The sequence below is a fragment of the Perissodus microlepis genome, chromosome 8 (assembly GCF_051167445.1).
Source record: "Perissodus microlepis isolate ML-2025 ecotype Zambia chromosome 8, ASM5116744v1, whole genome shotgun sequence".
NCBI lineage: Eukaryota > Metazoa > Chordata > Actinopteri > Cichliformes > Cichlidae > Perissodus > Perissodus microlepis.
In genome coordinates this window covers 4,352,144-4,366,409 of record NC_140468.1, presented here as the reverse complement: position 1 = coordinate 4,366,409, position 14,266 = coordinate 4,352,144, and the positions used below count along the sequence as shown (strand labels likewise).

The window sequence follows — 14,266 nt, the reverse complement described above, 5'->3', positions numbered from 1 at the left end:
GTATAAATAATTGAATAGAATAAAAATGTCCTCCAAGGGGTTACTTTTTCCTTTCTTACTGGGAGTACATTTTAAAGTCTGTCCTTTTTCACTTTTACTTGCGTAAAGAAGTTGAATCAGTACTTCAGCTTTTACTGGAGTACTTTGTAACACTAGTATCTGTACTTCTACTTAAGTACAGAATGCCTGTACTTTTGCCACCTCTGGTCATCTCAAGAACTTTAATGGCTTGTAATCTGTCTCTTCATTTAGGATTTGGCTCATCTTGCAAGAAATGTTCCTTCCGGAGGTTGTTTTTTCCTCCCCCTGCAGTCTTAATTTGACCTTTTAATAGGCAGGCAAACACTCGAGGCTGAAATTAGCTTCTTCGTCTGATGATGTGATAATTAAATTTGGTGAGGTCATCCGTACACAAAAAGCAAAACAAGCCCACACACTTCCTGTGACCTTTTCTCCCTGTATCATCTTACCCCACCGTCTCCACCCAGCTCCTTCTCGTCATCAAAAGTTGTTATGACGACCTGAGTAAACAGAAGAGCAGAGCAGAGACACAGCTGTGATGGTGGAGGTGGTCTATGTGTGCCTGTCCTACTTTACTTTGAACTTGGAAGGTCAGAGATGCCAGGCCACCTCTAGTGGTAGAAAGTGGGGCAGGGCGATATGACCAAAAATATTTATCACTATATACATTTGAAAATTTGCGATAACGATATAACTGACGATATAATTGACACTAGACAAACTACTTTACAACTCCACAACTTTATTAGTGCAAAAAACCCCATCAATGTATTTTCACTTAAACAAGCAGCTGTTTTTTATGTGCATTAAAGTTATATAAAAATTTAACAGTGCAAATGCAAATTCCTTGCTGACAGTTTAACCAAAAGGCATTTCCAGTGGAAATTGGCCGACACATCCTCAGCATAACCATGTATAATATCCACAAAACTTAAAAAGAGGTTATACACACACATTACGGTAATATTATGTTGAAGCACAGTACGTATCACTCCGCGAGGCTCCGGCTTACGATAGCCGTAATGCTCCGACAATCCATCAAGCGGTGCGGCTTCGTAGCTTAGCAAAGTCGCACTAAAACATTTGACAGATTTTCGAGCACCGTGTACCACATAAAATCGTTTCGAGGTCAGTAAACACAACCAGAATTCATACATAAGGCACACGGGATTATAAGGGGCACTGTCGATTCTCAGAAAAATCAAAGGATTGATTTTATGTGTGCCGTATTTTCCAAACAACACGGTAATAACGACGGCCCGCTAGCATGCTCTACCAAAAATAGTGCTTTGTTGTGTATCTGACGGACGAAAGTTAAACCAGTTCCACACCACTGAAGTAGCAGCATTTTTACAAACCAATTCTGGTTCATCCATTTCATTCAACGATCCACTTTCGTAAAGGACTCATTAAAATATGCGAATGACAACAGCTAACTTATCCTTAACCCATTTTTATAAGTTAAATTATTTTCATTTATAACATTGCACATAACTATGATAACGCGGTACATAGCTAAATTGTCAGTATAGCTCATAGAGCATGTTTAGAACCCTCATTACTCACCATATTGGTAATGGGCAATTAACATTGCTACACTCATGCTTTTTTGAGGTATAGTAAATAGATTTCAATAGATAAGCAACAGCAGTCTATTGCAAAAGTATCATGGCTCATCTATCATGGTCCTGATCCTTTCTGTAGGTAAGTTCTGCTATTTTTGCTACTGTTAGCTGCAATTAGCTTCTGTTAGCTGTTTGCTGCAGTTAGTTCCACTTCAGAGAAGTTTCACCAACACTGCAAGGCTGCCATTTAGCAAATAAATCATAATAGAGTTAGTGAAATCATAGTTTAGAATTGGTTTCAGTTACAAGGAGATTATTTATCTTTCAGCGTTAATCTGACGGCGTTAGCGCGGTTAGCTCGTTAACGCATTCCAGCCCCATACACGGGGCGATCAGCAATAACTCGCTAACTGAGATTTACCTGTTCATGCAGTTATGGCGTTAACGTCATTTTAACGAGATTAATGCTGACAGCACTACATTTATTACAAATGTATTAACCGTATTGTGCAACACTTGCACAATACTTTTGTATAAAAAAAATCAATGGCTGGCAATGGACAGATGCGAGGATATCGATTGTTACACCTTTAAGAAATATGTAGGATGGATGTTGTATCCTAAAACATGATAAGAAGGCTGATTAAGTTTTTTCACTAACTCATCTAAACAAAGAATTTTTAGAGGGTATAGCAGATTTGGAAGTTTATCCTAAAACAACAACTATAATCTCCACATTTCAACTTTTATCTCTTAATAGAATTTTGACTTTATTCTTAAACCAACAATAATATTTTTTTTCATAATATGAACTTGAAGCGCATCTTTCCTACCACAAGAGCATGAGATGGGCACAGTGAGCCTGATATTGGACAGCTAAGGGGAGCCCAAGTTATCCTGATTCAGTTTGTATGTCAGAAGATACCTGCATAGAGGACTGGTCCTCTCAACAAATTCATGATAGATTTAAAGTGTGTTTTTGTCATTATGAAGAAATATATATATATATATACACCATGGCTCAGGGGGTTGGGAAGCGCATCTGTAACCGGAAGGTCGCCGGTTCGATCCCCGGCCTCTCTGTCCTGGTCGTTGTGTTCTTGGGCAAGACACTTTACCCTACCGCCTACTGGTGTTGGCCAGAGGGGCCGATGGCGCGATATGGCAGCCTCGCTTCTGTCAGTCTGCCCCAGGGCAGCTGTGGCTACAACCGTAGCTTGCCTCCACCAGTGTATGAATGTGAGAGTGAATGAATAGTGGCATTGTAAAGCGCTTTGGGTGCCTTGAAAAGCGCTATATAAATCTAATCCATTATTATATATATCAGTCTTCCCTTTTGTTGACATTCCTTAAAGTGCAAACTCTTGTCTTTAGAGTCTAAGGAGCTTGGAAAGAAAAGCGTCTGGACTTCTTTAAGTTGCTTGAAGACGTTTCACCTCTCATCCCAGAACCTTCTTCAGTTCTAAGGTCAAATGGTGTCTTTAGACTTTTCGTATTCCCCCTCTGCCTCCCTGGGCCCAAGAAGCAACAGGCACTGCACCCAAAGCACCGAGGGCGGCACAGTCGGATACCTTAGGTGTTCTGCGTCACACCACACATAGGATAAAGGCTGCAGTTAGTTTGTGCCTGTCACATCCCCTAATTTTGGAAACAAATTGCCTGGGGTTTAATAACCTTTTGGGGCAGTATGTGGGGATGTGATCACAACTTTTAGTAGCGTGTAGTGTCTGGGCTCAGGGTGACATGGGGGGAGGAGACTCACTAGGGCCTCACTACAAGGGCCCGCCACCCCGTGAGCGATTTTCCACTGGAGCAGTCTCGGGATGACACCCAACTCTCAACCTTTGACCAAGTGATAGAAATTGATGGTCGGACCTACGTGCACATTGTATTACTGAATGATCCTAACAGAAAAAAATACAAAAAAAAACAGATACGTGGAGGAGCACCATCTTGGAGGAGGCGGCTGTGGAGCAGTGTTTGCTGGCTACCGGATAACGGATCGTTGCCCAGTAAGTGTTCAGATGGTGGGAGTAAGACAGGCAGTAACGCAGATAACGGATAATATCGTAAGCTGAGACGTGTGCTGTTTCACACCTTTAGTGATGTCATACGGAGGAAATGCTCACCAATGCTCTGTGTCTTTTAGGTAGCCATCAAACACATTCCAAAGGACAGAATCCCCATCAAAGTGACGGTAAGTGTGCAACACTTGAACTGTTTTTACATTCCTGGACTGAGTGCAGCGTTCACCTGTGGAACGTCTCTTCCTCATCATCCACTTTGTTGGAATATATCAGGGTGAAAACGGGAAGCGGGTCTCGGTGGAAGTGGCCATTATGCTGAAGCTTGCAGCTGAAGCGGATGGACCAGTGGGAGCGTCAGCACCCGTGTCTCTGCTGGACTGGTTTGACCTCGGCACAGAGCTGATCCTGGTGCTGGAGAGACCCATCCCCGCTGTGGACCTGCATGATTACATAACAGCAAATGGAGGATGTTTACCAGAGGAAAAGGCCAAGGTAAGTTGACTGGAAGAGCCTTAGACTGTACAGCATTCAATCAAAGCACAGAGTATCAGAGAAGCGTCAACCCATTGACTCATTACTGTCTTTTTCATCTTTTCCAGGTCATTCTGAAGCAGCTGGTTGATGCAGCGAAGCACCTGGAGGATAAACACATCTTTCACCGGGACATCAAGAGTGAGAACATTCTGATTGAGACCGGCTCAGATGTGCCTCGTGTTCGCATCATCGACTTTGGACTGAGCTGCTTTGCTAAGGAGCGATCGGTGTACCGCCTCTTCTATGGTAACATATTCAGCTCCTGCTCTTCACACATGTAGCAATTTGTGCCTTTTGTTTTACAAGAAATTGTCATTGTGTCTGTTTATTAGGTACACCTATTCACACCCCTCCCGAATGTTACGGCCGCAAAAAATACAGGGCTGGACCCACCACGGTGTGGCAAATGGGAGTGGTGCTGTATGAAGCGCTTCATGTGGGGGACTTTAATACCATGACGTTCCTCCAAAAGGAACTGAAATTCAACAAGGATCTGTCGCCACGTAAGAAAACGTCACGCTTCAACATTCACTGATGGCTTGGATCACTGGAACTATCATCTTCATCTTTTTCCTCCTTTCTTTCTCTCCAGACTGCCGGAACTTCTTGGACGCATGTTTAACCAACGTCCCGGAGAAGCGCCCAACGCTGGGGGACCTCCAGCTTCACCCCTGGCTCAGATAAACCCGTCTCTCTCACACACAGACACACACTTCATATATTGTCATATAAGTGTGATACATTACCTAACTTTCTTTTCTTTGTCTTTTTTTTTTTTTTTTTTTTGTCTTTTTTACAGGAAAAAATTGTTTTTAGTTTTTTTGGCCTATTCTAAATTTTGTTGTCCTGGAGTTCCTGTAACCCCCCCCCAGCCGTCCCAGGAAAGGGGATCTCTCTTTGAATGGGCTTTCCCGAGGTTTCTTCCCATCGATCTGGCCCCCCGGGGAGTTTTTCCTCGTCTTCATAGAGAGCTTGGGCTGGGTCAGGAGCTCCATCAAAATTGGCCTAATTTGATTAGTTAAATGTAATAAAATACTTTAATGTAATCAAATAAAATTTAGTAAAAGTCTGAACATTTAATTTCCATCAAAATAAAACTTGTTAAATTCAACTTTGGTGAGAATACTCTTTTATTACCATTTCAAGGATTGTTTTTTACCCAAAAAAGAAGAAAACTGAAAATGAATCAGGTTAAAGTATAACTACTGGCCTGCATTTACCAGTAAGTACAAACTCTCCACAAGTACCACTTAACTCAGGTTTCCCACGGCACCTGTGCAGAGTTTCTGTTTATGACCGTGCTCTTGTTTAAGTTGACTCCGCTCATTAATAAATCTTGTAAAAAGTTCAAGCGATTGCGTCTGCTCTTTGGTCCAACTGCACTCTCATTTCCAGTCTGTGACATGGGGGTTCCTGTCTTTCTTTCCTTTGCATTATTGTTAGGTTTTTACCTTTCAATATAAGGTGCCTTGAGGCAACCGTTGTTGTGATTTTGTGCTATATCAATCAAATACCCTCTGTAACCCTGTTGTGTTGCAACTCCAAATGGGAACATTTTTCGTGAATGCAACTGCTTCTACTGACATTTTGACTTTAAACATAAAATATTTTTGTATTTGTCAAGTAATACCACACACTACTCAAACAGGTGGTATGAACTTATTTCAAACAACTGCATAATTTGAAGGATACAGCTTACGTAAGCCAAATCTTTGTAAGCTGCAAAGACCATTAAAGTCAGGAGTGTTTGTTAAATGGGAAAGTTTAACCTACAACAGGGATACTTTGGACAGCATTGTTTGACACAGACAGGAGGATTTTTTTTATATGAAATATTAATAATGCACTAGAGCCTACATTAAATATATTACGTATAATCCAGCTGAATGAAATACAGTGGAACAATGGATTTCCATTCCATCTTGGGTTCTTAACATGCTAGGCTAGGCTCACACCTAGCCTAGCATCGGCAGTAACATCTGTAGCTTGTAACATTCAACACTTATACCACACTGTAAGGAACAACAAGAAAAGTAAAACAACACACTACATTCTCATAGCTCCCGATTATTTTTTTCCAAATGTTTTTGAGCTTAATCGGCCAGTAAAATACATTATCTAAACTTAACAGGTAGCTAACGAAAGCGAGTGACTCACCGAGATTTTCCAACACAAATAACTCCACAGATGTTATTCCCTCTGGGGTCAGAGTTCGGGGGCCTAATAAAAGAGCAGCTTATTAGCACTGTTATGTGTAAAAAAAAAAAAAAAAAAGGTCTCATTAACTGCTTTGCAGCACTGCATACTTTGTTGAAAGTACACTTGACCGCCAGGGGGTGGCATCAAGATGGCGGCTTTAACGGTGGTGTGTTTTTTCAGGAGCACCGAAAGAGCGCACAATTTGCTAAGTAAGTTTATTCTCCTTCCAGTTGAATATGCCCACAAGATTATTAAACATACAAAGCTGCATTTTGTACCATCAAACTGTAATGCTAAGACGTCTTCACATGCTAAAGTCAGTGATCATGGCTATGCTAACATCGAAGCGGCTAATGTGGGCCTAAACAAACAAGAAAGCGGAGCAGACTCAACGCCGCCAACTCTGTCCAAACAACCGCCAGAGGAGAAAAGAACAAAATCTTCAGAGGAAGATGGTATCTCCAATAAAACAATCTTTGAAGCCTTTCTGGGACTTGAGAAGAAATTTGAAACACAACTGGAAGATATCAGAGAGCAAAACAGACAGAGTGCAGCTATGGTCGCCAGTTTGGCTAAGGCTGTAGAGTTTAACACTGCATAGATGGTCAATTGTAAAATTAAAGTTGCTAAACTAGAAAATGCGAATGAACAGCTGCTTAAAGAAAAACGGCAATTTGATATATATATTTTTTTAATTTGGAAAAGAGTAGGCAAAAATAAATTTTATATCTTCCTTCTTAATTGATGGCATTGAATGTGAGGAGCCTAAAATTTTGCAAGATGAAGTTTATACATTCTATTCCAATCTATATTCCTCACAGTTCTCCCAAGCAGACTGTGATGTCTGATTTGATCAAATAAATAATTTAATCCCTCAAATTGATGAATCATTTAAGGAATTTTGTGAATCTGATTTTAGAATTGAAGAGTTAGATGCATCTGTTAAGAAAATGGCGTTTAATAAATCCCCTGGTCCAGATGGGCTTAAAGTTAATTTCTTCAATTTTTCAGGGAAGACTTAAGGGAAATTTTATTTAAAGCTATATTGGTTTTCAATAAAGCCAATATAGCTTTAATAAAAACAACCCAATACATTTAATCTTATGTAAGGAGTATATACATGAATGTCAATTTTTTTTAAGACCAAACCAACCTTAGTTCACTGGAAGAACGACTTAAACCTGTTTATTAAATCCGTGACTTTGATTAAAAAGAAAAAGGCTACATATTTTGCTTCCTTTTTGGAAGATTTAGATTTGTTGAATTAATACTTTGATAATTTCCTGTATTTCACATGGGTTAAAAAAGATATATTAAATATATTTGTTTATGCTTTTTAAAGAACATATTTTAACAACAACAAATAAATCCTCGCTAACAAAAAAGGAACTTCAAGCGCCAAATTGCTTTATATTTCTTCACTTAAATATACAGGCAGCAAGTAGGGGTGACATGGGGCCCCAAGTTTGAGGTGTTAGGCCTTAAACTGGACTAATCAACATAAGGATGGAAGCCACTGTGGAACTTTTTCAGTAAGTTGAGTTTTGTACGTGTTTTGTAAGTTAATCAGTAAATTAACACCAATAGCTAGTTAACCTTAGCAATTCACACAACAACTGGGTGTTGGGTAACTATGATGTTTTTATTTTAGAAAATAGTCCGTACACATGAATTAATGTACTTTAATATAAAAATGGAAGGTGATACAACCTCAAAAGCGTGGTTGCCTCTAGATTTAAAAAGAGAAATAAGGTCTAGTAGTTTCACTATATAAAGAATAAATGCAAAATTTAAAAAGAACTGTTATAGCTGGATATATCGACGACTTATTCAATTATATGAAATGTTATGGCTTCGTGTGCCACAGTGTTTTTCTTTAAACTACTTGGGAACACTTTTACTGGCAGTCGGTGATGTCACTGAAAGGCAAGATTCTGTTGCCATAGTCTCCTGAGTTTATTTTGAAAGCTCACTTACAGAACTCGCTTAAACAGCTTAGAAAGGACCAGCACACACATTTGAAGAAATATTCACTACGTTTTCCTGTTTCAAACATTTTAAAAATTAAGATGAACAAGGAAACGAGAAAAAGTACAAGTCCAGCAGATAAGAAAGATCCAGGAGATCAAAGTAAGTAAACAAATACATCAAATCTGTGTAAAATCCCCCAAATAACAGAATCTACATTTCTAAAAATGTTGACACTCTGTGTAAAAATGAATCATTTGAATCCTGTGTTTGAGTGAAAATAGCAGAAATACAACATGTCTAATCAAAGAAAGGTTACTGGGGCACTTTGTCTTTGGTAAAATAACGGGACAAGTTTATTCTTGGACTCAGCAGTAAAAACAGACCAACAAGTGTCATGAAGATCTAAGACTTAGTAGACCTAGTATGGACTGGTGTTGCTCTGTTTTTATCAAAAGGATAAACTTATTAGAATGCCATCAAAATCCTTCCAGTCCTGATGTCGAGCACTCTTTTTTACTACTGTGTTGTTGTTGTTGTGTACAGACTCTAAGAACAGGATGGCTAAAAGAAAGGCCAGTCCTGAAAGGAAGACCCCCGTAAAAAGGAGGAGGGTCACTGAGCAGGCTGCTCCTTCCACCAGCTCAGACGCTCATGAGGTCAAAGGAGTGAAGCGTAAGGTCCAGCAAGATGCAGCGGGCACAACCAGTCCAGCAAAGAAGCCTAAACTTGCTGAGCCTACGAGCGGTGACAAGGAGCAAGCGTCTTCCTCCTTGGACGCTGGTAAAGGTAGACTAATTAGTTGAGTGAGGGGTAGATTAAGGAGATGAAGGAGATATTTGTGTCTATGATCTAATGAGCTGATGTGCTTTTGGTGTTTTCCACATCTGCAGACTGCAGTCAAAGCACAAATGGGTGCATGAAAGATGGCAGGAGGAAGTCTGCAGGAGACAGCAAAGAGCCACCCAAGAGAAAGAAAGGGGACAAAACCAAACACAGCGCCCAAACTTCAGCAGCTGACCAGAGACGTAAGTAGCAAGCAGCTTGGCTTTTATACTCTGGTGAAGAGCAAAATGAACATTTAGGCTACAGCAGAGAGTCATTTGTGTCACAGCTGTAGTAAAACAACACGTGTGTTTGTCTTTTCAGGTGAATTCCAGGCCAGATACGTGGAGGAGCACCATCTTGGAGGAGGCGGCTGTGGAGCAGTGTTTGCTGGCTACCGGATAACGGATCGTTGCCCAGTAAGTGTTCAGATGGTGGGAGTAAGACAGGCAGTAACGCAGATAACGGATAATATCGTAAGCTGAGACGTGTGCTGTTTCACACCTTTAGTGATGTCATACGGAGGAAATGCTCACCAATGCTCTGTGTCTTTTAGGTAGCCATCAAACACATTCCAAAGGACAGAATCCCCATCAAAGTGACGGTAAGTGTGCAACACTTGAACTGTTTTTACATTCCTGGACTGAGTGCAGCGTTCACCTGTGGAACGTCTCTTCCTCATCATCCACTTTGTTGGAATATATCAGGGTGAAAACGGGAAGCGGGTCTCGGTGGAAGTGGCCATTATGCTGAAGCTTGCAGCTGAAGCGGATGGACCAGTGGGAGCGTCAGCACCCGTGTCTCTGCTGGACTGGTTTGACCTCGGCACAGAGCTGATCCTGGTGCTGGAGAGACCCATCCCCGCTGTGGACCTGCATGATTACATAACAGCAAATGGAGGATGTTTACCAGAGGAAAAGGCCAAGGTAAGTTGACTGGAAGAGCCTTAGACTGTACAGCATTCAATCAAAGCACAGAGTATCAGAGAAGCGTCAACCCATTGACTCATTACTGTCTTTTTCATCTTTTCCAGGTCATTCTGAAGCAGCTGGTTGATGCAGCGAAGCACCTGGAGGATAAACACATCTTTCACCGGGACATCAAGAGTGAGAACATTCTGATTGAGACCGGCTCAGATGTGCCTCGTGTTCGTATCATCGACTTTGGACTGAGCTGCTTTGCTAAGGAGCGATCGGTGTACCGCCTCTTCTATGGTAACATATTCAGCTCCTGCTCTTCACACATGTAGCAATTTGTGCCTTTTGTTTTACAAGAAATTGTCATTGTGTCTGTTTATTAGGTACACCTATTCACACCCCTCCCGAATGTTACGGCCGCAAAAAATACAGGGCTGGACCCACCACGGTGTGGCAAATGGGAGTGGTGCTGTATGAAGCGCTTCATGTGGGGGACTTTAATACCATGACGTTCCTCCAAAAGGAACTGAAATTCAACAAGGATCTGTCGCCACGTAAGAAAACGTCACGCTTCAACATTCACTGATGGCTTGGATCACTGGAACTATCATCTTCATCTTTTTCCTCCTTTCTTTCTCTCCAGACTGCCGGAACTTCTTGGACGCATGTTTAACCAACGTCCCGGAGAAGCGCCCAACGCTGGGGGACCTCCAGCTTCACCCCTGGCTCAGATAAACCCGTCTCTCTCACACACAGACACACACTTCATATATTGTCATATAAGTGTGATACATTACCTAACTTTCTTTTCTTTGTCTTTTTTTTTTTTTTTTTTTGTCTTTTTTACAGGAAAAAATTGTTTTTAGTTTTTTTGGCCTATTCTAAATTTTGTTGTCCTGGAGTTCCTGTAACCCCCCCCCCAGCCGTCCCAGGAAAGGGGATCTCTCTTTGAATGGGCTTTCCCGAGGTTTCTTCCCATCGATCTGGCCCCCCGGGGAGTTTTTCCTCGTCTTCATAGAGAGCTTGGGCTGGGTCAGGAGCTCCATCAAAATTGGCCTAATTTGATTAGTTAAATGTAATAAAATACTTTAATGTAATCAAATAAAATTTAGTAAAAGTCTGAACATTTAATTTCCATCAAAATAAAACTTGTTAAATTCAACTTTGGTGAGAATACTCTTTTATTACCATTTCAAGGATTGTTTTTTACCCAAAAAAGAAGAAAACTGAAAATGAATCAGGTTAAAGTATAACTACTGGCCTGCATTTACCAGTAAGTACAAACTCTCCACAAGTACCACTTAACTCAGGTTTCCCACGGCACCTGTGCAGAGTTTCTGTTTATGACCGTGCTCTTGTTTAAGTTGACTCCGCTCATTAATAAATCTTGTAAAAAGTTCAAGCGATTGCGTCTGCTCTTTGGTCCAACTGCACTCTCATTTCCAGTCTGTGACATGGGGGTTCCTGTCTTTCTTTCCTTTGCATTATTGTTAGGTTTTTACCTTTCAATATAAGGTGCCTTGAGGCAACCGTTGTTGTGATTTTGTGCTATATCAATCAAATACCCTCTGTAACCCTGTTGTGTTGCAACTCCAAATGGGAACATTTTTCGTGAATGCAACTGCTTCTACTGACATTTTGACTTTAAACATAAAATATTTTTGTATTTGTCAAGTAATACCACACACTACTCAAACAGGTGGTATGAACTTATTTCAAACAACTGCATAATTTGAAGGATACAGCTTACGTAAGCCAAATCTTTGTAAGCTGCAAAGACCATTAAAGTCAGGAGTGTTTGTTAAATGGGAAAGTTTAACCTACAACAGGGATACTTTGGACAGCATTGTTTGACACAGACAGGAGGATTTTTTTTATATAAAATATTAATAATGCACTAGAGCCTACATTAAATATATTATGTATAATCCAGCTGAATGAAATACAGTGGAACAATGGATTTCCATTCCATCTTGGGTTCTTAACATGCTAGGCTAGGCTCACACCTAGCCTAGCATCGGCAGTAACATCTGTAGCTTGTAACATTCAACACTTATACCACACTGTAAGGAACAACAAGAAAAGTAAAACAACACACTACATTCTCATAGCTCCCGATTATTTTTTTCCAAATGTTTTTGAGCTTAATCGGCCAGTAAAATACATTATCTAAACTTAACAGGTAGCTAACGAAAGCGAGTGACTCACCGAGATTTTCCAACACAAATAACTCCACAGATGTTATTCCCTCTGGGGTCAGAGTTCGGGGGCCTAATAAAAGAGCAGCTTATTAGCACTGTTATGTGTAAAAAAAAAAAAAAAAAAGGTCTCATTAACTGCTTTGCAGCACTGCATACTTTGTTGAAAGTACACTTGACCGCCAGGGGGTGGCATCAAGATGGCGGCTTTAACGGTCGTGTGTTTTTTCAGGAGCACCGAAAGAGCGCACAATTTGCTAAGTAAGTTTATTCTCCTTCCAGTTGAATATGCCCACAAGATTATTAAACATACAAAGCTGCATTTTGTACCATCAAACTGTAATGCTAAGACGTCTTCACATGCTAAAGTCAGTGATCATGGCTATGCTAACATCGAAGCGGCTAATGTGGGCCTAAACAAACAAGAAAGCGGAGCAGACTCAACGCCGCCAACTCTGTCCAAACAACCGCCAGAGGAGAAAAGAACAAAATCTTCAGAGGAAGATGGTATCTCCAATAAAACAATCTTTGAAGCCTTTCTGGGACTTGAGAAGAAATTTGAAACACAACTGGAAGATATCAGAGAGCAAAACAGACAGAGTGCAGCTATGGTCGCCAGTTTGGCTAAGGCTGTAGAGTTTAACACTGCATAGATGGTCAATTGTAAAATTAAAGTTGCTAAACTAGAAAATGCGAATGAACAGCTGCTTAAAGAAAAACGGCAATTTGATATATATATTTTTTTAATTTGGAAAAGAGTAGGCAAAAATAAATTTTATATCTTCCTTCTTAATTGATGGCATTGAATGTGAGGAGCCTAAAATTTTGCAAGATGAAGTTTATACATTCTATTCCAATCTATATTCCTCACAGTTCTCCCAAGCAGACTGTGATGTCTGATTTGATCAAATAAATAATTTAATCCCTCAAATTGATGAATCATTTAAGGAATTTTGTGAATCTGATTTTAGAATTGAAGAGTTAGATGCATCTGTTAAGAAAATGGCGTTTAATAAATCCCCTGGTCCAGATGGGCTTAAAGTTAATTTCTTCAATTTTTCAGGGAAGACTTAAGGGAAATTTTATTTAAAGCTATATTGGTTTTCAATAAAGCCAATATAGCTTTAATAAAAACAACCCAATACATTTAATCTTATGTAAGGAGTATATACATGAATGTCAATTTTTTTTAAGACCAAACCAACCTTAGTTCACTGGAAGAACGACTTAAACCTGTTTATTAAATCCGTGACTTTGATTAAAAAGAAAAAGGCTACATATTTTGCTTCCTTTTTGGAAGATTTAGATTTGTTGAATTAATACTTTGATAATTTCCTGTATTTCACATGGGTTAAAAAAGATATATTAAATATATTTGTTTATGCTTTTTAAAGAACATATTTTAACAACAACAAATAAATCCTCGCTAACAAAAAAGGAACTTCAAGCGCCAAATTGCTTTATATTTCTTCACTTAAATATACAGGCAGCAAGTAGGGGTGACATGGGGCCCCAAGTTTGAGGTGTTAGGCCTTAAACTGGACTAATCAACATAAGGATGGAAGCCACTGTGGAACTTTTTCAGTAAGTTGAGTTTTGTACGTGTTTTGTAAGTTAATCAGTAAATTAACACCAATAGCTAGTTAACCTTAGCAATTCACACAACTTGGGTTCTTTTTTTTTTTTTTTGTGTCCCGTTTGGATCTTTAGCCATCAGAATTGTTGTCTTAAGGCCAAGAAAGATGCAAAGCGGATTTATTTTACCAAGTGGATCATCATGGCCTTGCCATATTGGTCCATTTGATTGACCTTTATTATAATTATGTATTTATTTTATTTTCGGTTGCTACAAACGGGACAGACATGACTGGGGGATAGGACAGGGAGAAAGAATGAAAGAAAAAAAATCAAAGGGGAGAAGAGACGGTGAGAAGGGGGGGAAGAAAGGAAAAAACAAACAAACAAAACGCCTGGATCACCTGTATGGAGAAAAAAAACAGAAGAGAAAGCAA

The 14,266-nt window shown here is 39.9% G+C and overlaps 2 protein-coding genes across 2 annotated transcripts; both read left to right on the top strand.

Annotated features, from left to right (window-relative positions):
* Positions 1 to 3,329: 3,329 nt before the first annotated feature.
* On the top strand, positions 3,330 to 4,831 carry LOC146381176 (serine/threonine-protein kinase pim-1-like). The gene is made up of 7 exons (XM_084938605.1): positions 3,330 to 3,378; positions 3,498 to 3,598; positions 3,736 to 3,783; positions 3,887 to 4,105; positions 4,213 to 4,393; positions 4,480 to 4,650; positions 4,740 to 4,831. Exons 1-7 carry the CDS (start codon positions 3,330 to 3,332, stop codon positions 4,829 to 4,831), a joined length of 861 nt encoding a protein of 286 aa, XP_084794731.1.
* A 4,739-nt stretch (positions 4,832 to 9,570) lies between these two features.
* Positions 9,571 to 10,791, top strand: LOC146381175 (serine/threonine-protein kinase pim-1-like). The gene is made up of 6 exons (XM_084938604.1): positions 9,571 to 9,579; positions 9,696 to 9,743; positions 9,847 to 10,065; positions 10,173 to 10,353; positions 10,440 to 10,610; positions 10,700 to 10,791. Exons 1-6 carry the CDS (start codon positions 9,571 to 9,573, stop codon positions 10,789 to 10,791), a joined length of 720 nt encoding a protein of 239 aa, XP_084794730.1.
* The last annotated feature ends 3,475 nt before the right edge of the window (positions 10,792 to 14,266 follow it).

What these genes read in the sequence shown, in the direction of transcription:
- LOC146381175 (XM_084938604.1), top strand. An exon ending in GAATCCCCATCAAAGTGACG is followed by an intron (nt 9,744 to 9,846) that starts GTAAGTGTGCAA and finishes GGAATATATCAG; the next exon opens with GGTGAAAACGGGAAGCGGGT. An exon ending in GGTGTACCGCCTCTTCTATG is followed by an intron (nt 10,354 to 10,439) that starts GTAACATATTCA and finishes TCTGTTTATTAG; the next exon opens with GTACACCTATTCACACCCCT.
- LOC146381176 (XM_084938605.1), top strand. Translation starts at nt 3,330, where the DNA reads ATGGGGGGAGGAGACTCACTAGGGCCTCACTACAAGGGCCCGCCACCC. An exon ending in GAATCCCCATCAAAGTGACG is followed by an intron (nt 3,784 to 3,886) that starts GTAAGTGTGCAA and finishes GGAATATATCAG; the next exon opens with GGTGAAAACGGGAAGCGGGT. An exon ending in GGTGTACCGCCTCTTCTATG is followed by an intron (nt 4,394 to 4,479) that starts GTAACATATTCA and finishes TCTGTTTATTAG; the next exon opens with GTACACCTATTCACACCCCT.